Source organism: Triticum aestivum, chromosome 4A, assembly GCF_018294505.1.
Source record: "Triticum aestivum cultivar Chinese Spring chromosome 4A, IWGSC CS RefSeq v2.1, whole genome shotgun sequence".
NCBI classification, from domain to species: Eukaryota; Viridiplantae; Streptophyta; class Magnoliopsida; order Poales; family Poaceae; genus Triticum; species Triticum aestivum.
Window position 1 is genome coordinate 597,596,513 of NC_057803.1, and position 27,441 is coordinate 597,623,953.

At 45.5% G+C, this 27,441-nt stretch overlaps 3 protein-coding genes across 4 annotated transcripts; all 3 read right to left on the reverse strand.

Annotated features, from left to right (window-relative positions):
- Nucleotides 1-447: 447 nt before the first annotated feature.
- On the reverse strand, nucleotides 448-15,479 carry LOC123087380 (uncharacterized). Its single transcript, XM_044509382.1, has 8 exons — nucleotides 14,070-15,479; nucleotides 13,752-13,933; nucleotides 9,994-10,065; nucleotides 2,635-2,703; nucleotides 2,450-2,518; nucleotides 1,469-1,540; nucleotides 1,020-1,092; nucleotides 448-592 (listed from the first exon to the last, which is right to left on the reverse strand). Exons 1-8 carry the CDS (start codon nucleotides 14,418-14,420, stop codon nucleotides 554-556), a joined length of 927 nt encoding a protein of 308 aa, XP_044365317.1. The 5' UTR covers nucleotides 14,421-15,479; the 3' UTR covers nucleotides 448-553.
- Nucleotides 15,480-15,891: 412 nt separating this feature from the next.
- Nucleotides 15,892-18,874, reverse strand: LOC123087381 (histidine-containing phosphotransfer protein 2). Its single transcript, XM_044509383.1, has 6 exons — nucleotides 18,681-18,874; nucleotides 18,452-18,567; nucleotides 18,296-18,364; nucleotides 17,243-17,314; nucleotides 16,781-16,853; nucleotides 15,892-16,342 (listed from the first exon to the last, which is right to left on the reverse strand). The coding sequence occupies exons 1-6, from the start codon at nucleotides 18,738-18,740 to the stop codon at nucleotides 16,307-16,309; spliced, it is 426 nt and encodes a 141-aa protein (XP_044365318.1). The 5' UTR covers nucleotides 18,741-18,874; the 3' UTR covers nucleotides 15,892-16,306.
- A 2,572-nt stretch (nucleotides 18,875-21,446) lies between these two features.
- On the reverse strand, nucleotides 21,447-24,598 carry LOC123082482 (histidine-containing phosphotransfer protein 2-like). Of its 2 annotated transcripts, XR_006439036.1 has the most exons (6): nucleotides 24,384-24,598; nucleotides 24,169-24,284; nucleotides 24,020-24,088; nucleotides 22,600-22,658; nucleotides 22,142-22,214; nucleotides 21,447-21,708 (listed from the first exon to the last, which is right to left on the reverse strand). XR_006439036.1 is itself a non-coding variant. In XM_044504811.1 (5 exons), the coding sequence occupies exons 1-5, from the start codon at nucleotides 24,441-24,443 to the stop codon at nucleotides 21,670-21,672; spliced, it is 357 nt and encodes a 118-aa protein (XP_044360746.1). In that variant the 5' UTR covers nucleotides 24,444-24,598; the 3' UTR covers nucleotides 21,447-21,669. The 2 variants fall into 2 exon arrangements, 1 of the variants encoding a protein (XP_044360746.1); XM_044504811.1 differs by lacking the exon at nucleotides 22,600-22,658.
- Between the last annotated feature and the right edge of the window lie 2,843 nt (nucleotides 24,599-27,441).

Consider the following 27,441-nt stretch of genomic DNA (forward strand, 5'->3'; position numbering starts at 1 on the left):
TCAAACACCTCGACCCTCCTAATAGTGTTGCTTTCCTACGACTGTAATAATACAGAAAACCTTTGAATCTTCAGATAACAGACGCCTTCTCCTTTTTGAATTGAGGGGCTAACCATCTCCAAAGATAGTCACCGAGAGACAAGTGTCGCGAGATAAGCTTGATAAATGATATTAGTCCTCCCTAACCTATTGGCATCAACATGAAAATAAGATTAGGGATATAATGCACTTTCGGTAGCAACATTTTGCAAGAATGTAAAAGAGCCACAAACATACGACAAAACAAGTCACCAACAAACCAACCAAGTATAGAGTTTATGCATAGCCCACGGGGCATCAACGACACACATGTGTATATAACTGACACAAACAAGACAACAAGTTCTGTCACAGGAGCTTTGGGAGCCTGCAGTTCCAGAGCAAGAATCATCATGTGATTCCAGATGCCCCCACTGAAGGTCAACACACGTTGAACATTGCCTATATATTGAAAGATACATATACCCCATTGTACCAGGGATAACATGGGGCTATGTTTTTTTTATTCCGATCACTAGTACTTAGGGCCCAAGGCATCGACCTGTTCCTCCATCTACATAAGAAGAAGAAGAATACGTCAATGATTAATACATGTTTGTAATGCACGATAATGCTCAATACACATGGTTTCACCAAATCAGCTTTGTTGAAAGGTGGTCAATATCATATTACTATACTTGGCAATGGTGGGAAACAAAGAAACTCCATTGCTTAGAGCTATCACATACGTCTACGGCCGTGTGATGACAACATTAAGAACAGAAACATTTGACAACCAAATTGGATTTTCAGAGACGTCAAATTAAGTGCTCCAATGTGGTCCAGAAACCAAACGGTTCCTTCCATTATAATTTTCTATACAACAAGAAACAATCAATGTAATTTTTTAAATTATCAATAAACTACATCCAGTATATTTATTGTGATACAAGTGAGAAGTTTAGTGTAAAAAAAGAAAACATAGGGACACAAGGGACTACCTGCAGTATGGTGAGGAACATGTTGCGCACATCACAGAACTCATTCATAATAGGAGCCAATGCAATGAGGTACCTAGGATAATGCAAATACACAACACTATTAAATTCTAAGCGAACTGAACTAAAATTGTTCAGAAATTGTAAACCTCTATTTGAAGAAAAAAAATCTAGCCATCTCAGACTTAGTCATGCTATAAACGAAAGCCTGGAGCTCACAAGATACACGAAAGTAACGAAAGAGGTATATTTAGGAAATGAACCAAGATCTACCACCACGTTGTTGCAGATGAAATGAAGACTAGCTAGCCGGTTAGTTCTGGGAATATTAGATTGGTATGAGCTAAATATAGTGCCATAAAATAGGGCGGGTTTACATATAGAATGTGAACAATAAAGAGTGTGGATAATAATTATTGTGCAACATGTATAATAAGATACTGTCTACTAACCCTTCTTTGGTTTTTGAATGATTGAACCGACGGAAGTGCATGCATGAGACGCTCAGTTTGTTAGCACCAACACTGATATATGCAAAAAAGAGCAAGATCGGGAAATTAGAAATTGACCATACTAATTAAACGATATTGCGCATGTCGATACACATAAGCATACTTGTGTTGCTATAATAATATTCTCAAGGAGGCATTCGAACTCATGGTTGTCAACACAATAGATTGTTTGGTAAACCAAAAAAATAAATGGCACTGGCATTCCATGTGATAGCGAATAAATAGTACCAAAGATATTTCAAAACAACAAGTTTCACTTGCCGAGACACAATATTGACACGAATATTGTTAATTCCCTTGCACGAAACACAACCAAATTCGACTCTTCTAATTATGCCTACACGACAGCACGAATGATACAAGCCGCATGACCATGACGTACACACCCTGTCCTAACGTATCCAAATAGAAACAACATTGAATGCAGTGCAGAAACCAGGAATTAACATTGGCTTCACGTAGAATAACATATCATTAATACAAGAAATGTTTGCAGGAAGACAAAGTTTTCCTTGATGAGCTACAGCACTCCTATTGGCAGGAATACCGAAAGTTCGTCAAGAAAACACAACTAAACTCAGCTCTTCTACTTATGCGCATATGACAGCCCCAAACAACGCCAAGACGACTATCTGATCAGAAATATGGATAAACCGAAATAACTACCATTGGCATTAGCATTACACATAGCAGCAGATCATCAATACCAGGAACGCTAGCAAGATGACAAAGTGTTCCTCGCCGAGCCATAACATTGTTCTTTCCGTTAATGAAACACAACTATGGATACACGGCAAACAAAACGAACGGCATACACTTGAATAAAACATCCGAATTGCACGACATCAACGCAACGGATAAACAAAGATACAATTAATTAAGAATGTGTGGGGAGGGAGGGTTCGTCATCATCATTATCACCTGGAGCTACACCCCTTGAGCTGCTGCACGAGGGCGTCCACCTTGCGGAAGTCCACCACTATCTGGTTCCTGTGTATCACAGACCAGAGAACAGATAAGACCAGTCAGTACCCGAGACCAGAGAGAGAGAGAGAGAGACTGTAGAGAATAGTTATTGTGCAACATAGTACATAATGAGTACTGACCCTTCTTCGGTTGTTGCCTCAGGATGGAAGTACTCCACGCATGAGAGGTTGACTCTCTTAGCACCAACACTGGTATATGCCACAAAGTGGAAGATCGGAAAATTAGAAATTTATTAAATGCTACTGGGGCATGTTGATACACATAAGCATATTTGCAATGCCATAATACTATTCTCAAGGGGCCAATTCCCTTCACAGTTGTCAACACAACAAATTATGGATAAACCAAGAAAACAAGGACTTGCGTGCGATAGCAGATAAGTAGTACCATAGATATTTAAAAACCGACAAAGTTCCACTTGTTGAGACATAAGATTGGCATGAATATCAATATTTCTCTTACACAAAACACAACTAAATTTAGCTCTTCTAATTATGGCTGTACAGCGGCGCGAATGACACGAGCCACATGCCCCCATAACGTACACACCCTGCACAAATGTATCCGAGTATTTGAATAGAAAGAACATTGCCGTTACATAAGCATGTATCGTTAATACAAGAAATGTTTGCAGAATGACAAATGTTTTCCTTGACGAGCTATAGCATCGCCATTGGCAGGAATACTGACACAACTATCCCCAGCTCTTGTAGTTATGTGTATACGACAGCCGCAAATGACACCGCACCGACACATCTGAACAGAAACAAGGACAAAAACAGATAACTCTACCATTAACGGAATAGCATATAATTAATAGCAGGAATGCTCGCGAGACGACAAAGTAATTCCTGTCCGAGCCATAACATTGCCCTCGGAATGAATACCAGTACTTCCGTTATGCAAAACACAACTAAACTGGGCACTACTTCAACTTACGACTACACCACAGCGCAAACACCACACAGGGCATTCTGCAACATAGATGGGTATGCCCATGTTTGCCGAATCAATGCAGGATACGCGTCCAAAACGGGGATACACACCGATATGCTGAGGATACACGTATCCTGATGTGTCCCTTTTTAAATTAAGAAAAATAAAAATAAAGAGAAAACGGCTGGGATACGAAGGGGATACAACAGGGATAGTATGGGGCTGCTACCACGATCAAGTACTTGATCCGAAGCGCATCGGGAGGCTGATGTGGGCTGCCTGATATCAGTGTCTGGTCGCTGATCGTCAAAACAAACCCTACATACGAGTCCTATCGCCGTCATCTGTCAATTGCTGCAATCTGCCGATCTCTCCGCGCTGCCGGCAACAACGACATGATGCAGCATCTCGCCGTAAGCCTCCCTGTCTCCATCCATCTACATTCATCTCCATTTTGCACTCAAGCTCGATTGCTGCTAGGCTAGCTGGCTAAGCCAAGTAGCAGTGTAAAGGAACGTGCATGTTTCATCTGGTGGTGTACACCACTGTTTCATCTGGTGTACAACTTAGCAATCTTGACATCATCTTCTGCTAGACTACTATATCTCTTGCTTGGGTGGATTGCTTGTGTCTGATCAAACTATCCGTCAAGGGTCAACATGTACTGGATTAAAGTTTTTGCTCAACTGTCCGATGTTTGCTCGGTTTGGATGTGGGACTGCTGATGACACAGAGGAGAATCACTATTCTAATCCTAAGTTTCCCCTGTGGGTTCATGTTACACGATATGGAGGGGATGAAAGATTTAATTGCCACTTTAGTGATGGGGATTTCCCTGTAAGTTATTCAAGAGTGAGAGCACATCTTTTGAAGACTACAGGTGCTAGTGTGAAGATATGCACCAAGATTGCTTATCCTGTTCTTGAGATACTTCGCAAGGAAGATCGTGAAGCTAGTGCAGCTGTAGCCAATAGTGCACCAAAAAATAAATTAATCTCCCTACCTCCTTATGAAGGTCCGAGTTTGCCATCATCAGTGAAGAAAAGAAAGGGAAAGCAGGCCAGTATCTCGGATTTTTTTTTTGAAACGAGGCAAAAGACTTGCCATTTTCATTGATTAAGAAGAAGAGAATTGTCCGGTTAATTGACGGAAAACCGGGCTAAAACCGATACAACACAACCCACATGACATGGGCACCACCGGCCAACCTGGCCACCGACATGGAACAGAAGCCACGACGGCACATGCCAACGGATGGCCACACACGCAAGCAACCGACAGCTCTGACTTTGACGACGAGCAACACAGGGGAAATATGCAGGACTTGCGCCGATCGTGCCGAAAAGAGCACCTCGAACACGCCGGGAAGAACCGACTACCGAAGACCACGCTGCGACCCAAGATCCTCTTGACGCCATCATCGTTGCCAAACAGAAACCAGCGCCCCGCCTCAGCAAACCACGCGGCGAAGATGCCGCCATCGACGGCGAAGATGCCATCATCCTCCAGTCTCTCAGTCGTAGCCGGCTCCGAGACGATGCCCCCAAGGAGGAGAAATATGCGAAGACGCCTTCATCGCCCGATCCAACAGATCTGAGGTTTCCCTCCAAAGCCCAAGCCGTGGGGAGAAGGAGCAACTCCACGACGACGCTTCCAGGAAAGATCACGACACCCGCGGGCGCCGCCGTCGCCGGCTCCGGTGAAGACCGGAGCAAGGATTTCTCCCGGAGATGTGCCGACCACCTGTCACCACCGACCGCCGCCCACTGACCACCACCCCTGCCGAGGCCGACCTCACTCTGGCCACGGGATCCCATGATCCACCGCGACCAGATTCACACCACCTCCTGGCCGAAGCCGCCACCACTATACCCGGGGCCGCCGCCCCGGAGCCCAAGAGCCGCCACGTCATCGTCATCACCGTCGGCAGGAGCCCGGCCAGGCCGACAACATGGAGCCCACATCACAAATCTGGAGGCAAGGGAGGGCCTGGCCAGACTGCGACCTCGCCCCAAGCCTTGCCTCGGAGGGCCGGAGGACAGCCAAAGCCGCCGTCGGAAGACTACAGTCGAGCCGCACTAGATCTGAACCGCCGGAAGCCGGAGCCGCACGAGTGAGACAGAGCGGTCGCAACTACCTAGCCTCGACCCACTGCTGGACGTCGCGAGGCCGCCGCCGTTGCCACGCCTACTCGCCACGCCGCCCAGCCGTCACGCCACCGGAGGAGCAGCCGCCTCCATGGGACCCGCAGCCTGGACCACCACCAACCCGAGCGGGGGACAAGGCACGCCGAGGCGCGCGATGTGCACCTTCCGCCGAGTCGCCGAGCTGCCCACGCCGCCACCACCGGGCCCAGCCTCGCCGAGCCCTCGATCTGCCAGAAGCGGTCGCTCATGCTGGAACCCCATGCCGTCCGCGCCGCATCTGGTCGCCGTGAGGCCACCGCCGCGCCGCCCCTACTCCCAGACCACTGGATCCGCGTCAGCCATCACCGGAGCCGCGCCCGCTCGCCCGCCGGACCCCGCCGAGCTCACACGCCAGATCCGCCCTTGGGCCACCCTGAGAGAAGCGCCGCCGCCACCCTCCCTGGAGCCTGACCGGGCTTTGCCGGCGGGCTCCTCAGGCAGCGGCGAGGTGCTGGGGCAGAGGGGGGGGGGAGGAAGTAGCCGGCGCCGGTGGTGTTCCCCCGTGTCACCCGAGAGAGGCGACGCGGGGGTCGGGTGTGGGGGGGGGGGAGAACAAAACAAATATCCCCTCGAAGGGAGACACATTGTTGATCTCCAAATTGCAAGGATGTTCTATATATATAGGAGCTTTGCATCTTGTTAATCTTATACTGTGTTCTATTGTACTAGTGGTGTTCACCTTGCAAGCATGCTGATTGTGGTGTGCACTTCTATTTTATACCACTTCCCATCAATTTGGAAAGAAACCCTGCCTCTTACAGTTATGTATCAAACAAAAAATTGGGAGGCAATGTGCCTCCACCATATGATGCATTTTTTTCAGATCAGTCATATGATGCATTGAGGACCACATTTCTGCAGAAGGAGAAGTTCCATGTTGAGAGGATGCTTGAGCCGATCAAGATGACATGCACTAGTAGAAAAAGGGGCTTTTGTCCCAGTTGGTAAGGCCCCTTTAGTCCCGGTTTTCGAACCGGGACTGAAGGGTCGGTACTAATGCCTCTCCTCTTTAGTTCCGGTTCTTACACGAACCGGGACTAAAGGGCGCGGCCACGTGGAGCTCCACCTTTAGTCCCGGTTGGTAACACCAACCGGGACTAAAGAAAATTTTATGATTCTTTTTTGAATTTTTTTTGAATTTTCTTATTTTTTTTATTTTCAAATTTCTAAATTATTTTAACCTCTACTGTGTAATCACCACCCCTCATCACTGCTCAATTTATCTTCTAATCACCCCTCATCATTCCAAATCATCTAACTTCCCGAACGGTCACCCATCCTCCCACTCCCCCAGCCTAAGCACGCTTAACTTTCGGGTTCTATTCTCTCTCGTTCCAAGTCTGCACTTGTTGTTTTCCTAACAATAGTAAGATGTCAATCCTATTAACCTTCATGAATTTTGCTTGAGCATGAAGTGACACATTTCACTGTTTGAGTTTGAAACTATTGTTTTAAAAAACAATAATTATTTAGTAACACTAATATTTCTTGAATAATTAGTTTGACCACAGTTTGACCAGATTTGACCAAAATTCAAATAACTGAAATAATTATTTAGTAACACCAATATTCTATAATAATTAGTTTGACCATTGTTTGACGACAGTTTGACCACTGTTTGACCAGATTTGACTAGTAATTTTTTCGATTTTTTCCACTCTAGATCTTAAAAGCCCCGTAACTTTTTTTCTGTTAGGTTTTTGAGGATCTTAAAAGCCCCTGTTAAATTCGGTTGTAACTCTTCGAGTAGATGATTTTTCATATAATTTTTTTTAATCCGAGTTCGTATGCAAAAGTTATGCCCATTTTACAAATTCCAAAGAGATTTTGCAAATAAAGTCGAAATTCATATTTGTAAATTTTCCCAACAAGTAGACCACATATCACATGGGAAACTTATTTTATTTTATTTTTTTGACATTTCCATCATTTTCTTTTGTTTTTTCTAAAACTGAAAAGGCGGTCCACAGGGGGGGGGGGAGTTTGAAAATGGGACCTTTAGTACCGGTTTGTGCCATGAACCGGTACTAATGCCTCAAAACCCATTAGTACCGGTTGGTGGCACCAACCGGTACTAAAGGTGTAACCTTTAGTCCCGGTTGGTGCCACCAACCGGGACTAATGGGCATCGCACCCTTTAGTCCCGGTTCGTGGCACGAACCGGGACTAAAGGGCCCAGGTGAACCGGGACTAATGCCTTAGCCGCACGAACCGGGATAAATGCTCACGTTAGTCCCGATTCTTGACTGAACCGGGACTAATGTGGAAACTGCCCCGTGACCAAAGCCCTGTTTTCTACTAGTGATGGCTCTTCAAGGGAGTGAATATGCAAGTGATGGATGGTATGATCCTCAACGGCACCCTATTTTGAACATCATAGCTATGACATATGGTGTCCCCATGTTCCTAAAAGCAATCAATACCGAAAGAGAGGTAAAGCTTATTAGACAACAATTTTTACCTTATCTTTTGCTTGTTTGTGTTGTACAATACTCGCTGTTGGTTGCTGACAATTTCTAGTTCTTTATTTTGATAGGTAAAAACCAAGGAATACATATTTGATAGGTTGAAGGAAGTAATTGAATAGGTCATATCAAAGAATGTGGTCCAGGTTATCGCCGACAATACGTCGAATTGCAAATATATTGGCTTGAGGATTGAAACGCATTACAGAAATATTTTCTGGACTCCATGTGTTGTGCAACCCCTCAAGCTTGTAATGAAGGACATATGTGATCCGAAGAACTTTGTTGGTGAAAATACTGAATTTAAATGGATAAAACAAGCTGGAGATGATGCCTTCTATATTAAAAATTGTATCTTGAATCACAACATGAGGTTGTCCATGTTCAATGTGTTCAGCAAGCATGAATTTCTTGCGATTGCAGAGACAACATTTGCAAGTCTCATCATATTGAAGAGGTTCATGTTAATCAAGTCATGTCTTGAGAAAATGATTCTATCTAATGAGTGGAATAATTATAAAGAGGGTGATTTAGAGAAAGGATCATCCGTGAAAAAAATGATTCTTAATGAGGAGTGGTGCGATAATATAAGTTAATTCTTGCCTTCACTGAACCCATTTTCCTGATGATAAGGACAACCGGCACCGATAAATCATTTCTTCATCTTATCTATGAGATATGGGACACCATGATAGAGAAGGTGAAAGTTGCTATCTGTCCGGGTGAAAGAAAGGAGCACTGGGAAGCATGTTTGTACTTGTTGTAATGTAGTTCTTCCTTTTGAATTTTTTATTCCTGTTTACTTCTTTTATTTAGCTCAAAGACTTTGTATTGTTCATTTGAAAATTAATAGAAATACGTCCTTCTGTTTCATTCAAAAAAAGAAAAAAACAATCACCATTTCATGATGTTGTTCATAAAATTTTGACAGTTCGCTGGACCAAGAGTCACACTTCCCTTCATTGTATGGAACACTCTGTGAACCCAAAGTATTAATTACAGTTCAAGATGGATTGAGGAAGTTCCTGGTCGTGTCAGCAGCCACATTGACGCTGAAATTACAGAAAACAGGAACTAAGCAGTTTTTTTCAAATCCAGATGACACGAGGAAAGTGAAAAACAATTTGCTGACCTCTCTCTTTTGTGAATACCTTTGAAGATCGAGAAGCAATAGATGATAGAGCTCATTTTGATCCAAAGAAATGGTGGGGAACTTATGGTGTGCACACTCCAGAGTTAAAAGATTTAGCCTTGAAGCTTTTTTATTTTTGAAAATGAGGATTTAGGATTGAAGCTATACTTGGGCCGCCAGCATCGTCCTCTTGTTTTGAGATGAATTGGAGCGCATATTCTTTTATTCATAACACTATGAGAAATAGTTTGGTTCCTGAACGAGCTGTGGGTTTAGTTTTTATGCACGATAACTTGCGTCTACTGTCAAGTCCAAAGATTATGTGAGTGGGACAAGCAGAATGGTTTATGTTGGTGGAGATCTGGCACTTGAAAGTGTGTAGAGATGAAGGTGCTGAACTGGCACTTGATCATGAGCCCCAGTTTTTGCAAGAGATGATAGGAGATGAAGCATCTGAAGTTTGAAGCCTTGGCCTTCAACTTGGCATTTTATAATATTTATATTGGAACTTATTATTAAATTTTTTTGTAAAGCACCATTGACCTATTTTATTCATCATCTACGCATATACTCGCCTTATCCCTGTAAGTCCATTTTTAGAAAATGCCATTTCCCGTCCCCGTATCCCCTTATTACCATGTAACATAGATACCCATGACAAACACATCCGAATGTGGACATTGATGCAGCGGAGAAACAAACTTAGAGTTAAAAAAGGGCGGGGACAAAATGGAAAGGGGTATTTGTCGTCATCATCACCTGCTGCTGCTGCACCCCTCGAGCTGATCTGCGATCCCCTCCACCTTGTCGTAGTCCAGCTGGGGCTGGTTCCTGCGAACATTGTTGGAAATAATCACGATTAGGTAAGTATAGTCCGGCACGGACTTGTAGCAGTAACCGAGTCGTACATGTACTAGGTAGAATATTGGTAATATAAATACCAGTGCGTGTATCCCCTGTAACACCAGATAAATCAAAGCAATAAAGTGCAAAGGCTCGACACGAGCCTCTTGGCCAACTCGGCGAATCTGCGTATTGTGTTTCCGACAAACTTGGTCTACGATAGCTAGCTAGACACGAGAATCCATCCACCAGGGTGCTTGCCTGCTTGTGTACCGCTGTACGTGCACGTCTCCGTCGAAGCAGCCGGAAGCAATCGGCTGTAGCTTGTACGTCGCTGCGTATTGTCGGAAAGTACTCGACAACAACGTCATCAAGGTCGGGACTGGGCCAACAATTGGTATCAGAGCAAGGTTGATCTTCTAGTAACGGGAGATCATGACGGACGACGAGAAGGACAAGACCAAGCAGCTGGTGGAGTACTCCGGTGCAGCTAAAGTAATTGCTGCTCTGGCGAGTTCGTCGTATCCACGGTTTGATCGCGAGAACTTCGGGGTCTGGAAGGTCCTCATGGAGTGTGGTCTCCGCGCCAACGAGCTATGGGACACGGTGGATCCCGGAGGCGACGCGTTCAAGAAGGAGGGAACCGAGCACCGGAAGGATCGGCAGGTGGCGTCAGCGATTTACTCGGTGATGCCGATGGATGTCCTCCAGCACCTAATCGCCAAAGCAACGGCGAAGGAGGTGTGGGATACGCTCAAGCTCATGTTCGAGGGACACACCCGTGTCAAGCAAGCCAATCTTCAAACTCTCCTAAGGAACTACGAGACTTTGGTCATGGGCGATGATGAGTCCGTGGATGTGTTTGCTTCACGGGTGGCTACTCTCGTCAATCGGATTCGAGCGCTTGGAGAGAACCTCACGGAGGCCTCGGTTGTCCGGCGGTTCTTGCGCACGGCCCCTCCCCGGTACCTGCAAATTGTCACGGCGATCGAGCAGTGCGTCGATCTCGCGACTCTCTCCATCGACGATCTTGTCGGACGGTACAAGGCTCATGATGAGCGTATGCGGTACAGTCTTGGGGACTGGAAGAACGACGAGCTTGTGATGCTCACAAAGGCGCAGTGGATCGCCCTGGAAAAGCGAGGCAGATCCATAAGCAGTAGCAAGAAGAAGGGGAAGCAGCGTTCGACGAGAAAGAACTTCGCTGACTCGGACGACGACTCAGATGATGAGGCTGCACCTGCACCACCGAGGAGGAAGTTTGACATCAGAAAAGTGAGGTGTTATAACTGTGGCCTCCTTGGTCACTTCAAGGCTGACTGCGAGGAAGCACCGAAGCAGAAGGCGCTCATGGCCCAGCAAGGTGACGACAGTGACATGATGTTGATGTGCGAACTCGTGGACAAGGTGGATCCAATTCTTCAAGCGTCGGCTAAAGAAATTGTCGTGCTCCGTGAAGAAAAAGTTCAATGTCAAGATCATGGTTCGGAAATTCATGTTGACGCTACGGACATGGGGGGTGATTCCGAAGCTTACGTCGATATTACGGGTATAAGTGCTACTTCGCTGGAGCGGATGCAGCAATTGCCGCCTGTGCTCGGCCATGGAGAAGTAGTCTCCGAGCGATGCGTTCAGACAAATCGAAGACTTACGTGGCGTCGGAAGTCCACGAAGAAGCAAGGCGTACATGTGACGTGTCGCCAACCAAAACAGACATGCTGGATGGTGAGGCGGCTCACTCTGGTGAAATGAGTGCTGCGTGCACTCGACCAGGCGATGTGGTGGTCGGCCAGGAGTGCCAGAGCCAGCCACGGCTTGGTGAGGCCCACACGCTGGGACAGCAGGGAGGTGATCTTGGGAGCCTTCAAAGCAGTCAGCCAACACGACGAGATGTGGCAGGGCATGGACCGGTACCTGAAGAAGCAGGTTGCAGCTCACGTAGAACAGGAGGAGAAGGAGGGCTAGGAGGTGAACGTGGTGGGCTTGGCCTATCACAAAGAAACTATCCAACGGACCTTTCCAGCATGCTAAAAGTGAGGGGCAACCCAACAATTCTACCTGAAAGTCCATGCGCAGTTGAGGACGGCTTTGGTGGCCCAGGTCAGGCTGCTGATTTACCAGGGAGACCAGAGGTCTTATCAAGTGCAGTTTTGCAAAACTTGGCCACTGCAACGCTGGGAGGCAGGAACGACAAGGTAACACTGGTGTCCATGAAGGAGGGAAGGGCATCATCACCTACACCTGTATTGCTTCAACCGGAGTTGCACCCGTATCCGGAGAAAATTCTTCGGATGATTGACCCGGAAAAGGTGAAAAGGAGTGGGCGACGGTGTCTAAGCGCCAAGGAACTGGCGGATTTTAAGGATGCGAACACAAAGGAGTGTTGGCGTCAGATTATGGAAGAGGAGCTGAGGTCGATCCACGACAACAATATATGGGAGCTTGTGGATCTTCCCGACAATGAAAAAATCATGGATCTCAAGTGGGAATTTATGATTAAGAAAGATGCCGATGGGTCCGTGAAGCACAAAGCGAGGCTAGTAGCCAAAGAGTACGTGCAAGAGGAAGGTGCGGACTTCGAAGAAGTGTTCGTTCCCGTTGCAAAGGTGAAATCGGTGGAATTACTCATCGCTCTCGCGGTTCAGGAATCATGGAAGATACATCACATGGATGTAAAATCCGCGTTTTTGGATGGCGAGTTAGAAGGAGATGTGTATGTAAATCGGCCACCGGAATTCATCAAAGAAAGAGAGGAACACAAGGTACTGAAGCTACACAAAATCTTGTATGGGCTACGGCAAGGCTCTCGGGCGTGGAACATCAAACTTGATCAGACGATGATTTCTCTTGAATTTGAGAAAGCCCCACTAGAGCATGCGATGTACAAGAGAGGTGAAGGAAGGGATCGTCTACTAGTTGGCATCTATGCCGACGACCTATTGATAACTGGAGCAGATGAAGAGGTGATTGCAAAGTTCAAGCTACAGATGAAGGAGCTTTTCAAGATGGATGATCTAGGCCTTTTGAGTTGCAACCTCGGGACAGAGGTACATCAAAAGCCGGAGGGGGTCGCACTATGCCAGTAGGCATATGCAAGGAAGGTACTTGAAAGCCCTGGCATGAAAGATTGCAATCACATTGTCACTTCAATGGAACCTCGTCTTGAACCAAGCAAGAAGGAGATGGTGAAACTACTCGGCTACAGTGGTAGTGACAAGGAAGGAATTGTTGGCGGCCGTAAGTGTACCTCGGGCGTGGCATATTTCCTTGGTGGAAGCGTAGTAAGCTGGCTATCACGAAGACAAAAAGTGGTGACATCGACTTCAAGTGAAGCAGAGTGTCAAGGTGTGTGGCTAGGACGGCTACACAGTGATCTCATGAATCGAGATCCAGAACAAGTGGTGCTCAACGTTGACAGTGAGTCTATGTTTTTTCTACGCGAGGATCCAGTGCGGCATGACAGGAGCAGGCACATTGATACGATGTATCTTTACATAAAGGATTGCGTGGAAGAAGGGATGACGAAGGTCAACTACGGTTGCACCGATGATCAGCTGGCGGACATCCAGATCAAGGCTTTAGATCGAAAGAAGTTTTGGAGATGCAAAGAAGGATTGGCGTCCGATCTGTGATGTGACCACATCGTGTTTAGGGGGGTGAAGATGAGTTTATACCCGAAGAGACGAGAATGACGACACCAGAGGGAGAGGGGTGCCGACAGCAAGACGGCGATTTCGGTGAGGATCTTGTCAGCGTCTTGGAGGAAGCGTTCCATGACCTCAACGACCATGCCCTTGCGTATGTTCTTGTACCTCCACATCACGTACAGCTGCAAGAAATACTGATCCACCGTACCCTAGATCCACCACGGCAGAGCAAACGTCAGTTGGCCAGCCGGCCAAAACCGATAGAAAACGGTGATGCTCAGGGATTCCAGCCCACAACCACACGGGGTGTAGATGGGACGTTGATGGGAGAGAGGGGGGGCTCACCTCGGCGAACTTGGAGGCGATAAGGCCGTTGATCTCGGCCCTGATCTGGGCGGCCGACATGGCTAGGAGGTCCGGGAGGAGGCAGGCGGACCGGGGTCGGAAGGCTCGGCGCGCTGGGGAATTCGCTGCTGTGGCGTCAGCGGAATGGACGAGGAGTGGAGGGGTGATGGAGCCCCTTGTATTGCTCAGGCTCTTGCGGAGGCGTTTGCCATTGATGAGCTCGGAAACGGGAAACTGCCGCTGGATAAGCGATGGCGTCGGGTGAAAGCCTTGACAGCTCGTCCGGGTTCGAAGACCAGCCTGGGTGGTCCCACCTCCCAACGTGGTCTGTCTATGGGCCGAGCAGCCCATGCGCCTTGCCAAATATTCACCTAAACTTTGTCAAATGCCCGCTAGAGGCGTGTGGACTTAGCGTAAGTTACATGAAGTCGTCGGTCATCTTAATCCGTGGTAACGACTGTTGGGACTAACCCCGGACCAGCTCGCCCTCCCTCCCTCTCGCTCGCTTGGTCGCGGACAGAGGTAGAAGATGGAGAGGAGGACAATGGATATTTTCAGGCGACCAACGCCATGCCGCATGTACGGCCTTTTCTATTCCCAGCTCAAACTGCTCGGTAACACACTGTATCTCACAAACTGATTACAGCCGCGTAAGTAGCAGACACACACACGCACTGCACGCCCACCTCCTCGAATGGCTCCTTCGGATGACTCGGCCAGCATCCACTACTCAACTGACACAACTACATGCACGAACTAACCTGCTAACAGACTCACGACCACGCACGAACACACCCGGAACACATCCAGGACAAGGTTATTCCCAACAATCTACCCATAATCTCGGAGTTGTTGCAGCTCCCGTCGTTTTTGTCACCATGGCCGCCGCTACGGCGTCCTTGAAGCGAACACCGCTGCATGCCTCATCTGCGCGCGAACAAGGCCATCTTTCTTCTTCGTGTCTGGCAACACAATGCCGTCTTCCTCATCTCCGGTGACGCACACCGCTTTTCTTGTCTGTTACCAATTGTTGGACCCGAGGATTGACGAACGATCACAAGAATACGAGGAGACGATTGTACCAGGCGAACAAACGCCCACGGCGACGGTCGACTCCCCTGGCGACGAACGCTGGGACATTTTCCCTCTTGTTCCGGCGACACACACCGTTGATCGCATCACGCCCGGTCACGGAGCTAGACCTGGTTTTGGTAATGCCCATTAACCAAGAGAAGAACAAAAATCAGGTTGGCTTATACCTATATATTTTGCACATACTCAGTGGTTAGTTCCTAAGATGTGTTGGAAATCACACTTTGTACTTTCTTCACGGTTTTCTTATTGTGATGCTTGCAATGTAAATTGTAACGAAGGGGTTATCATTTATGAAAGTTCTGCAGGGATCTTCAAAAGTGCCTTATTTCCCTTCCAATGCCAAGTGGTATTTGGAAGCTGATGTCTGTAGAGCCGTCTCTACTGTCATAGTCTTTCCTTCAGCTGAGTATTTCTTTTCTTAAACAATACTTTACTGTACTTATGTAGAATAAAAAATTCCAGCAGTGGAGAGCTGACTATTTGGAACAGTCCGGTATATACTTCATTTTACAAGAGTTTAAGAAAATTCAGTTTGTAGTTCTTCTGTGTTTTTTCACTTCTGATCGATATAAGTTTCACTACTGGAATCTGGTTTTGTGCCAACCCACGGATTGCCAGCTTCGTCATGCCTGCATGTCGCCCAGTAAAACTATCACCTCTACTTTGCCGCTCCTCCTGTTGCCGCCCATGGCACCATCGTACTCTTATAAGCAAGTCACACTGAAGATTACAGACCAAAAAGAGATGCTTAAAATATCCAAGTATGGAGATTTGCAGCACTCTTGGTGCACTAGCCAACAACACGACTTGTTTAGAGAGAGAAGCCAACACAACATACAACAAAAGAAAGTCACTGGCAACCAACCAACCAGGATGGGGTTTACACACAGCCCGTGGGCAGGGCAGCAGCACATCCACGACACATAAGTATATAGACTTCACGAACAAACACGGACAAAGGACAACAAGTTTCGCTTACAGGGTTATGAGACCAAAGTTCCGCGCCGCTAAAATCCTCGTCTGGTTTCACGCACGCCCTCTAATGCCAGACACCCTTTGAACACCGCCACATCTTCAGAGACACATACACACCATAATGTAAGGGATCACATGGGATCACGATCTTTCCCCTTCACTTGTCATTACTTAGGACCACAGGCCGCGATCTGATCCTCCAGCTGCGTCAAAAGATGAATAATAGGCCAATGATTAACATATGTACCTTCCCAAAAATGATTTTGACAAGTCTATTGCACATAATGGTGCTCAAGTTCCATCATTTCACTAATCAGCCATGTTACAAATTGGTCGGTTTCTTATTTGGTATTTGCCAAAGCTTTTAAGCGGGGAAACAAAGAAGTTCTACTACTTTTTAAGAGCTACCACATATATCTACCAAATGTGGTGACAAAATTACGACATAAACATTCAGCGGCTAGATGAAATTATAAGAGACCTCAAACAAAGTACTCCAAAACCAAACATCGACAGAATAAGATTAAGTATTTAAGGTTGTTGTTTTTTCTCAATCTTAAACTATATATGACCAATCTATGGATTATGAAACTAGTGAGAAGTTGGTATCAAAATACAACATTAGGCACATAAGGTCCTACCTGCATCATGATCTCCACGTCATTGCGCACAATACAGTACAAATTCCTAACAAGATCCAATGACACAAGGCACCTGAAATAATGGAAATAGATCACACAGTCAAATTGTAAAGAGGTTAACAGAACTGACTTGAAATGGTTCTGAAATTCTAACCCTCTATTTAAGAAAGACACTGGCCATATTGAAAATTAGTTCTGTTCTAAACAGTAGACAAGGGCCAACAAATTACAAGAGAATCATAATTTTTTTGCATATTGAGATAATGAACCGAGTAATATCAACATGATTGCTGATGAAGTGAGAAAGCAAAGCAGTTACTTATATATGATGTTAGATTGGTATGAGCTGAATACAGTGACATAAAAGACAACAACAGCGGGTAGGTTTACATTGAGAAATTGAAAAATATTGTTAAGAAATAATTATTGTGGAACATATGTAAAAATAAATCGAGTTCTGACCCTTGTTTGCATTTTATTTCATAGAAATCTCCGAAATGCATGCAGGCGAGTTTCACTTGCTGTGCACCAACACTGAAACATGCAGAACACACGCTGATCAGAAAATTAATTAGAAACTTATTAAACAGTGAGACATGTTGATACACATAAGCATATTTGTGACATCATAATTAATAGTATTCTCAAGGAACCATTTCCTATCACGATTGTCGACTCAATATATAAACTGTTTGATGAACCAGAAAAACACCATTGTCGTTATATATGTAGAGTAGCAGTACTGCCAGCATGTATACAAAACGACAAATTTTTCTTGCCTGACCATGACATTGTCATGAATACCGAGAATTCCATTACATGAAACACAACTAAATTCAGATCTTCTAATTTTGGATATAAGACATTCAAATGACGCCCATGTTGACGTACACACCCTGCTGTTGACACACCTGAATAGAAACAACATCGTTCCAATGACGAAACAGAAAAAATGGCCATTGGCTATACATAGAATAGCAGACCATTAATACCAGCCATGCTTATAAAACGACAATTTTTACATTGTCGACCTAGAATAATGGCACTGCGCGACAAAAGCTCCCCTCGCCAAGCTATACCATTGCGATCGGCAAGAGTACCAACAATTCTGGTACATGAGATATATACGATTAAACTCAGCTCTTCTTTCTATGGCTATATGACGGCCGCCAGAAATGACACGAACCTCGTGCGGTCGTGCCCCATGAGGTGCACACCCTGTGCCGACATACCCAAATAAAAACAACATCGGTGTCGTGGACAAACAAGAAAAACCACCATTGGGGATGAACAAGATAGAAGATCACTAATACCAGAAATATTCACAAAACGACAACACTTTATCATCACCCTAAAATTAAGATTTACAGGAAACTTGACTAAACTCGATTCTTCTAATTACGGCCACACGACAGTGCCAAGTACAAACAGATCTGAATCGCGGGCCAACAAGCATTATAATGAAAAAGAAGCTGGTGGAAGAGAGAGAATGTGTTGATGATGGTCATCTATCACCTGGAGGCGCACTCCATGAGCTGCTGCGTCAGGGCTTCCACCTCGTCGATGTCCACTTCCGGCTCCTCCCTGCGAATTCAAGAGCAGATAATGAAGATGAGTCAGTACCCGAAACAGAGAGCAGAGGGAGAGATGATAGAGGGCATGAGGGCGGACATCCGGATGTCGATGTCGTGGAGGATCTCGTAGGCTTCGTTGATCAAGAGGCGGGCAAGCTCGGTGGCGGTGCCGTCCTCCCGCAGCTGCTCGAAGGTCTCCTCCTCCACCACACCCTGGATGGACATCAACCACGCACGCCAAGGCAAAGGCAAGGGCCAAGTCAGCCGGAGGCCAGCCAAGCCAAAACCCAGAACCACAGGACTGAAGAGGAGGGGAGTGGGCTCACCTCGGCATACATTCTGAAGATGTGGGCGTTGAGCCGGGCTCTCAGCGCTGCGGCTGCCATGGCAAGGCGAGGAGTGGTCCGGCGGTGAGACGGGGGGAATTCGGCTGCGGATGCGGAGTGAACGAGGACGGGATCGAGGAGGAGCGGAGGTTGTATAGCTGGGCTCGCGAGGGTCTATCACGTAGGCGTTTGGCTGGCAGCGAGTGCTGTATTAGCTGTACTGCGTCGTCGGCAGGGAGTCATTAGTTGGCTTGGAAACGGCCCCGCGTGCGTACTGCGTGCGATGCATGCATGCATGGAGCCACCGGTTGTGTGTCCACGGAAGCGAGCGTCGGTTTCTGGTCGACTCGAGACGGCCGTCCAAACAAGGTTGCGGTATGGGCTCTGCACGCCGCTCCCAAAATGGGCCAGTCCGTACATTGCACAACGAACAACTAAGTCTGCTAGCTTTCGTTTACACTGTCAAACTTCCTTTACTAGTAGAATGCCGAAGCGTTCCTGTGGGATAGAATGCATATAAATAAATAATTAAGGCCGTCTCTGGAAGATTATTTCTTCCTCGTACGTCCAGGCGTATTTAGATATCTAGCAGGTACCCAGCGGACTCTCCAAAATTCAACCGTGATAGTCCGGCATCCTCCAAATCCAACCCATATGTGGAGAAGAGATATGGTAGTCCACACCAAGGTTTTGGTTACCAGTTGAAATTTCAAGATTTCCCATGGTTACCGCGTATTTCCGCGCCCCTCGGTAAATCGCCATACCGAGCAAAAAATATCAGTTTTTTGAAATTTTTGAATTTAAACACTCGATTTACAGTAAAGTACGTACGATCTAATTAATGCCATTAGAGTTGGTTCTGGCATGTCCGTAGCAACCTAGTTCCTGTTTTGAGAGGTCCCTGGTTTGAATATTCGTTCATTCACTTATTTGAATTCAAAATTCAACTATAAAATTCGCTCGAAATATTCTCGGTATTTCTCGGTATTTGTCGGTAACCGTGGTAACCACATTTACCCGTCCTCCTCGGTAAAATTGCCTCATTCGGTAACCAAAACCTTGGTCCACACTATCCGCCATGTTATCTTCGACACGCGGTCTGAACACAAAAATCCCAGCCCACAGTGCACCCATCATTTTTTCCCACAGGACCCTCCCCTTCTCGCTTAGTTTCGTGCTGTAGTGGGACATTTATCGCTAGAGCCCTCTCCTTTATAACCGAATGACACCCACCTCATCTTCGCCATGTCGCCCTCTCTCCTTCACACACTACTTCGCCGCGAATTGTTAAGGAGGAGTCGCCCGACCTGCTCTCTGCCATGACCCCCTCCACCCATGTTTGTGCCGATCCGCCACTGCCATCATGGGAACGAGGTGTGTTGGTCCCCAGACAAGAAGGTGGATCCGTTGTCTCCTGAATTATTGCCACGTTGTACCATACAGCTGAGTGTCATACATTACACGAAACAAGAATATGATGTCCATGGTTGGCCATATGCAACTGATACGCCATTGTGTTAGTTATTAAATCTTCAAGCAATCAAGCAATGCATTTATGTGGTTTTGGACATTCAGTTATGCCAATTCTAGATCAGAACTGCAGATATTTTTCATGAACGATTAAAGTAAGTCCCTATCAAACTTTGCTATTTGCAATGAAAGATCCTCCATACGCAATTCAAATGTTTGACATCACCACATTAGTGAGTGAACTGTCTTTCTCCACTGAGGTGGCACTTGTTTATGCCTAAGAACTGGATTCATGTTATTTACAAACTACAAATAGAAGAATGGTATAAACAATTTATTCCATCCACAAAAATCAAATCGCAGAAGCATCCATGCTTATCTAAATCGCCCATAGATAATTTGTCTTCTCAACCTTGTTTTCAGATGAACGACCATCACATTTCACCAATTGTTTTATGCTTCCCTGAAATAAGGTCTCCCATGACACGTTTCACCAATGAGTAGGAAGATAGAGTGAGAACTCATATATCATGAAAATTATCTCTACCTGGCCAGAATTTTATGTATAATAGTAACTGGCCCAAGTATGTCCGGAGGCCACTCAATGATGATGATACCTTTTGATTCCAAATGCTACAAGCGTTTTATATACTGCAGCTATGCCCGGGTATTGCTACTATTGCACTTGATAGAGATAATCCGATGTGACTCCAATCAAACAACCTGTCCCCAGGATCAACCAGGTCTGAACCACCACTGCCAGGAGCAGTAACAACAATCTCAATGCCCTGTTCGTGATTCAGGGTTGTCTAAGTAACGTTGTGGCCTAGGAGTAGTATGCTGTTCCATAATTCATAGTTAGAGCTATAATTGGTGACTTAATTAGCCCAGACTTTTCGTACCAACGCAAACATACCTAAGCCAGAGATGCTCTTCACGCTGCCCCACGAATCGACAGCTTTGTGGTCACTGGATGTGGCCCCGCAGGCTATCCCCTCTGTTCTGCCCCTCCTCCGGCTACTGCTCGTGGTGCCGCGGTACTCTTATAAGAGGTTCATGCTAAAGATTTCAGACCAAAAAGACATGCTTAACATGTCAAAATATGGTGATTGGCTACCCTCTTGGTACAGCAACCAACAACAAGACTTGCTTATAGAGAAAAACGAACACAACATACAGCAAAACATAGTCACTAGAGGACCAACCAACCAGGTACAGGTTTTACGCACAGCCTGTAGGCGGGGCGGCAACACATCCACGACACACTAGAATATGGACTTGATTCCTCTCGGAAAAATGAATATGGACTAGACAAACAGACATTAACACAGGACAACAATTTTAGTTCACAGGATTACGAGCCCAAAGTTCTGATGCGAGAATATTCATTTAAGTTTTACACACACACCGTTTAGTGCCAGACAACCTTTGAAAAAGCGTTATATCCTCAGAGACACATGGACACCACAATGCAAGGTATTGAATGGGGCCACGCTCTTCCCCCTTCACTTGCCGCTACTTAGGAGTTAGGACCACATGCCGCGATCTGCTCTTCGAGCTGCATCAAAAGATGAATAATAGGTCAATTATTAAGATAAGTACCTTCCGAAAAATGATTAAGATAAGTCTATGGCACATAATGGTGCTCAAGGCACATGGTTTCACTAATCAGCCATGCTACAAGTTGGCTAGTTTCTTATTTGGGCATTTGGCGAAGCTTAATTTAAGCTAGGAAATAAGAAGTTCTGCCACTTTTTTAGAGCTACCATGTACATCTACCAAACGTGATGAAAAAATTACAGGATAATCATTCAACGGCAAAATGAGAATTTCCAGTACCTCCAACTAAGTGCTCCAAAACCAAACGTCAAAAGAATAAGATTAACGATTTAAGATTGTTCCCTTTTCTCTATCTTAATATAAAAATCTGTGGGTTATGAAACTAGTGAGAAGTTGGTATCAAATCCAACATTAGGCACATAAGGTGCTACCTCGATCATGACCTCCAACTCATGTCGCACAATAAATAACTCATTCCTAACAAGAGCCAAGGACACGAGGCACCTGAAATAATGCAAAAAACACCACACGGTCAAATTCTGAAGAGGTTAATAGAACTGAGATGAAATGCCGTATATTTCGAAAAAGAAAAATCTCTAGCCATATAAGAGTTTAGTTGTGCTGTAAACAGAAGTCTAGAGCCAATAAATGACAAAAGAATCATCAAAGAATAGAATATTCAGATAATGAACCGAGTAATATCAACAATGTGAATGCAGATGAACTGAAAAAGCAAAGCATGGTTACTTCTTAATAATGTTAGATTGGTATGAGCTGTAAATAACGACCAAAAAGACAACATGAGTTGGCAGGTTTAAATAGAGACATTGAAAAATAATGCTGCCAATAATTATTGTGTAACATATGTAATAAGCTATTGAGTTCTGACCCTTCTTTATATTTTATGGCATTGAAATTGCCGAAGTGCATGCAGGCGAGGTTCACTTGCTGTGCACCAACATTGAAACATGCAAAAAAATAAATATGCGGATCAGGAAATTAGGAACTTATTATAAACTGAGACGTCAACTCAATAATATCCTCAAGGAGCCATTTCGTATCATGATTGTCAACTCAACAAATTATTTGATGAACCAGAAAAAGCACCATTGGTGTTACGTAAAATAGCAGATAGTAGTACCAGAAATGTTTACAAAATGACAAAGTCTTTCTTGCCGGACCTTAACATGGTCATGAATACCAAAAATTCTGCTACAGAAAACATAACTAAATTCACGTCTTCTAATTTTGGGTATACGACAGCCAAATAACGCCCATGCCGTACACACCCGCCGTCTGACACATCTGAATAGAAACAACAACATTCAGGTGGAGAAATCGAAAAAATGGCCATTAGCGTTATGTAGAATAGCAGATCATTAATACCAGCCATACTTTGTTCATTGTCAACCTAAAATAATGACATTGCCTAAACTGAAGATTCAATAGTATAAGAAACATTCGCAAAACGACAAAAGTTGCCCTCACCAAGCTATACCATTACCATTGGCAAGAGTACCAACAATTCCATTACATGAGATATATAACTAAACTCAGCTCTTCTATGTATGGCTAATACAACGGCGGCCGCAAACAACACGAACCTTATGCGGTCATGCCCCATGAGCTACACACCCTATGCTGACGCACCCGAATAAAAACAACATCGATGTCGTGGACAAACAAGAAAAACCACCGTTAGTGATATGCATAGCAGCATATCATTGATACCTGAAATGTTCACAAAAACGACAACTTTATACTCATCATGCTACTGACGTTAACTGGGATACCGGTAACTCAGTTACAGGAAACACGACTAAACTCGATTCTTCAAATGATGGCTACATGACAGTGCAAGCAACATTCTTTTTTTGTGACAAATAGAATCCTTTGCCCAGTATAATAAACAGATCTAAATCGCACGACATTGATTCCGTGGAAAAACTAGAAAAAACACCATTAGTGATACATATAATAGCAGATCATTAATACCAGAAGAAACACCATTAGTGATACACAGAATAGCAGATCATTAATACCAGGAATATTCGAGAAACTACAACAGTTTATCCTCATCATAACATTGATATTCATCGGGATACCGGTAACTCCGTTACACTGAACACAACTAAACTCGACTCTTCCAATTACGCCTATGGGGCAGTGCAACCGACATATATTAATCCTTTGCCCAGTACAGTAAACAGATCTGAATCGCACGACATCGACGCAGCGGACAAACATTGAGTTAAAAATAAGCGGGTGGAAGAGAGAGAAAGGGTTCGTGATGGTCAATTGGTCATCACCTAGAGGTGCACCGCATGAGCTGCTGCGTCAGGGCTTCCACCTCGTCGAAGTCCACTTGGGGCTGCTCCCTCCGATTTCCAGAGCAGACAAGTTGAGTCAGTACCAGAGACCAAGAGCAGAGGGAAAGATAGAGGGCGGCCGTACGGACATCAGGGTGTCGATGTCGTCGATGATCTCGTGGGCGTCATTGATGAAGAGGCGGGAGACCTCAACGGCGGTGCCCTCCTCCCGCAGCTCCTCAAACATGTCTTCGTCCACCACACACTGGATCGACGTCGACCACGCCAAGGCAAAGTCAAATGCCAACCCAGGCCAAAATCCACAACCACACGACTAGAAGGGAGGGGAAGGGAAGGGCCTCACCTCGGTGTACATGCCGGCGATATGGGCGTTGAGCTGCGCCCTCAGTGCTGCGGCTGCCATGGCAAGGCGAGGAGAGGTCTGGCGGTCTGGCGGACTGAGCAGTGGAGAAAGGGGAATTCGGCTGCGGAGTGAACAAGGACGGGAGGAGGAGAGGAGGTTGTATAGCTGGGCTCACGAGGGTCTCTCACGTAGGCGTTTGGCAGCGAGTACTGTACTAGCTGTACCCCGTCGTCGGCCGGGCGCCATTAGTTAGCTTGGAAACGGCCCGCGTGCGTACTGCGTGCGATGCATGCATGCATGGAGCCACCGGTTATGTGTCCACGTGTTCATGGAAGTGAGCGTCTGTTTCAACTTAGTTTCTTTTCCTTTCAAAAGAAAACTTTAGTCTCTTATTTTATGTTTTTTAGACAAACTGCGAAGCTTTTTATTGCACCTTCACAATATTTATAGGGACGAATAGAAGACCACCCATTCTCCTCTGTCTCGAGAGCATTCCACCACTTATTGGCGAATTACAATTTTAACCTGATTCACCGCCTACGTGGTCTTTATGCCTAGTCATTCGAAAGAACACTTGCCCTCCCCCCTCCCTCTTATGGCGGCTGCTGGCACGGAGTTAGCCAGGGTTTCTTCCTCAAGTTCTATCATGATCGCGTACTTGACATAAGAGCTTTACAAGCCGCATTGACCTTCATGGGAGTCCGGGCTGTGTCTCAGTCACAGTGTGGCTGATCATCCAAAAAGACCAGCTAAGCATAATTGGCTTGGCCAGCCTTTACCTAACAAACTAACTAATACTGTGAAGGCTCATCAAACGGCACTTTGAGCTTTCTTCAGGATTTGGCCTGAACTATTCGGCAGATTCCCATGCGTTATGCACCTGTTTGCCACTTTGTTCTCAACTATTCAGATTCTAGCAAACGGATGCCATTAGGTCAAAGCCGTGGTGCATGCTCTGTAGTTTTCTAGCAAGGTGAGACAACTTTAGCTATGGGGTGATCTAATCAAACATGGCGGTCAACCCCTAGGAATAAAGCATGATTCAAGAGTTTGTAAGCTTCAACATTCGAGCTCCTAAATTCATGGCTAATGATACAATTAATAAAGGTAGCCTTCCGATCTATGATCTCATGTATGATTGCTCCGTAGATAGCTGCGCTCTTCTGATGTATATTTTCAATGATCACCTTGCAATTTGAAGCCACCTGAATCTTCCTCTCATAGAGATTATCAGTAAGCATAAGGGCCACCCTGATTGCTAAAGATTCGAGAGATGCAAGAAACGATATATGTGGGAACACAATGGCCAACACATCCGGAAAATTGCCTGCTCGATCTCTGCATATAGCTCGCACTGCGCCTCGAGTGCCGCCTGGTCCAACTGCCACATCCACATTGACCTTCACCATATCATCCCAAGGAGCGATACATTGATTTGGCATAATCATGGGTGTCCCAGGAACTAGACTTTGAGTGCTTTGGGTAGCTCTCAGCTCAGCGAAGTTACTCTGCACATAACCCTGAAAAGTGAAAGGGCTTTTATATATCTCCTAATGTATAGCTTTGTGCGGATCTCCCCATATCATCCGCAAAAGTGATCGTAAAAGTGATGAAATCCTCATGCGATAACACCTCATGCATGGTGAATAGACAATGTTTGGTGTCATCATTTACATTCAGACTCAATCGCTCGACAATTTGCTCGTATGATAGTGCCCACGTGCTCCTTGAAACCAAGCAATTTAGCAGGGTGTGCCTCAACGTATCCATGACCGGCACAAACAGCAAGCACTAGTCGTCGACATGTTTCTATGATGAAGGACACTGTGAGTATTGTGCGAATCTCCACAGGAACACCTTGATTTCGAGTGGACTTTTATATGCCATAAGTCTGTCCATCCTTGACAATCAGCCTCTGAGTTTTATCAGCCGCCCTGCTTATACAGCCATGATTCTCTGATGATCTTGGTTCACTGTATCATCTTTTAAGTGGAACGCACAGTGAGCATACCCCTTCTATCCTCACTCCAAGCCCAAAAATCATATATCTGTCTCGTGCAAGGGATCTTCAATATAGTCTCGGCATCAATGGGAATAAGTATCGGTTGAATAAGCTGCTCATCCCTTGACGACGCAGTGTGATCAATGAGTTCAACGACCCTTGTCGTCGGCGGCGGTATTAATGAGGTTATAGGCCTCTTTATATGCTCTCTAGATATCTAGTTGTCGTTCCAGATATCAGTTGATTCTCCCTCTCCTATTCTCCTTATCAAACCCTGAGTCATTATGTCTTTCCCATGCAAAATAGCACATCATATCTGTCATGAATCTGGTCCAAGGTTGCATTAAAAAATGAATTATTTGGATAGTAGACAACTTTTAAGATTAGTGAACTTAGAGAACTGGGATGATCCGACAAGCATTAGGCTTGCCTGACAATTAGGGCTTGATTGAAGATCTGAAGGTCACAGACACTGAGGCATCCCAAATACTTCGGTCTCATCATAACATCCCATGAGACCCAGCATGGCTTCCATCTCCCCTGTTTACTTCCCTGCCAAAATTGTCTGACAAAGAGGTGACACTCGTGCAACGTCCTCGCGGGACACGGAAGCAGGCCATGGAATATACTGGAATTGCCAATGCCACAGACTTTATCAAAACCTCTTTACCCACAGTTGACAGGAGCTTTTCCATCCATCCTCTCAGCTTTTCCCAAACTCTGTCACGTAACTATTTGAATGTCTTTGTTCTTGGACTGCCCGACATCAGTTGGCACATCCAATTACCTGTCACTGAGCAACTCATTTGAGACGTTCAAAGTATTCTTGACATCTTCCCTGAGAGCTTGAGGGCATCCACTACTGAAAAATATAAAGGAATTGACATGATTTATTCTTTGTCTGGATGCCAACGAATAATTCTCTAGTAGGTTTAATACTTCAACTGCCCCGTCATGACTTGACTTAAAAACTGGCAGGCTGGTCCATACATGGGTGACATGGTTTCTTACATGTGGGACCATATGTCAGTGTTAAAACCGGTGGATCTCGGGTAG

Excerpts from the sequence above, each read along its gene's own strand:
- LOC123087380 (XM_044509382.1), bottom strand. The coding sequence starts at position 14,420 with ATGGGCTGCTCGGCCCATAGACAGACCACGTTGGGAGGTGGGACCACC. Across the intron at positions 13,934-14,069 it reads TCGCCTCCAAGTTCGCCGAG|GGTACGGTGGATCAGTATTT; the intron begins GTGAGCCCCCCC and ends TGGTGGATCTAG. Across the intron at positions 1,541-2,449 it reads CTCAAGGGGTGTAGCTCCAG|TGTTGGTGCTAACAAACTGA; the intron begins GTGATAATGATG and ends TGCATATATCAG.
- LOC123087381 (XM_044509383.1), bottom strand. The coding sequence starts at position 18,740 with ATGGCAGCCGCAGCGCTGAGAGCCCGGCTCAACGCCCACATCTTCAGA. Across the intron at positions 18,568-18,680 it reads TCTTCAGAATGTATGCCGAG|GGTGTGGTGGAGGAGGAGAC; the intron begins GTGAGCCCACTC and ends ATGTCCATCCAG. Across the intron at positions 18,365-18,451 it reads CACGACATCGACATCCGGAT|GGAGGAGCCGGAAGTGGACA; the intron begins GTCCGCCCTCAT and ends TTGAATTCGCAG.
- LOC123082482 (XM_044504811.1), bottom strand. The coding sequence starts at position 24,443 with ATGGCAGCCGCAGCACTGAGGGCGCAGCTCAACGCCCATATCGCCGGC. Across the intron at positions 24,089-24,168 it reads GACGACATCGACACCCTGAT|GGAGCAGCCCCAAGTGGACT; the intron begins GTCCGTACGGCC and ends TGGAAATCGGAG. Across the intron at positions 22,215-24,019 it reads CTCATGCGGTGCACCTCTAG|GTGCCTCGTGTCCTTGGCTC; the intron begins GTGATGACCAAT and ends GCATTATTTCAG.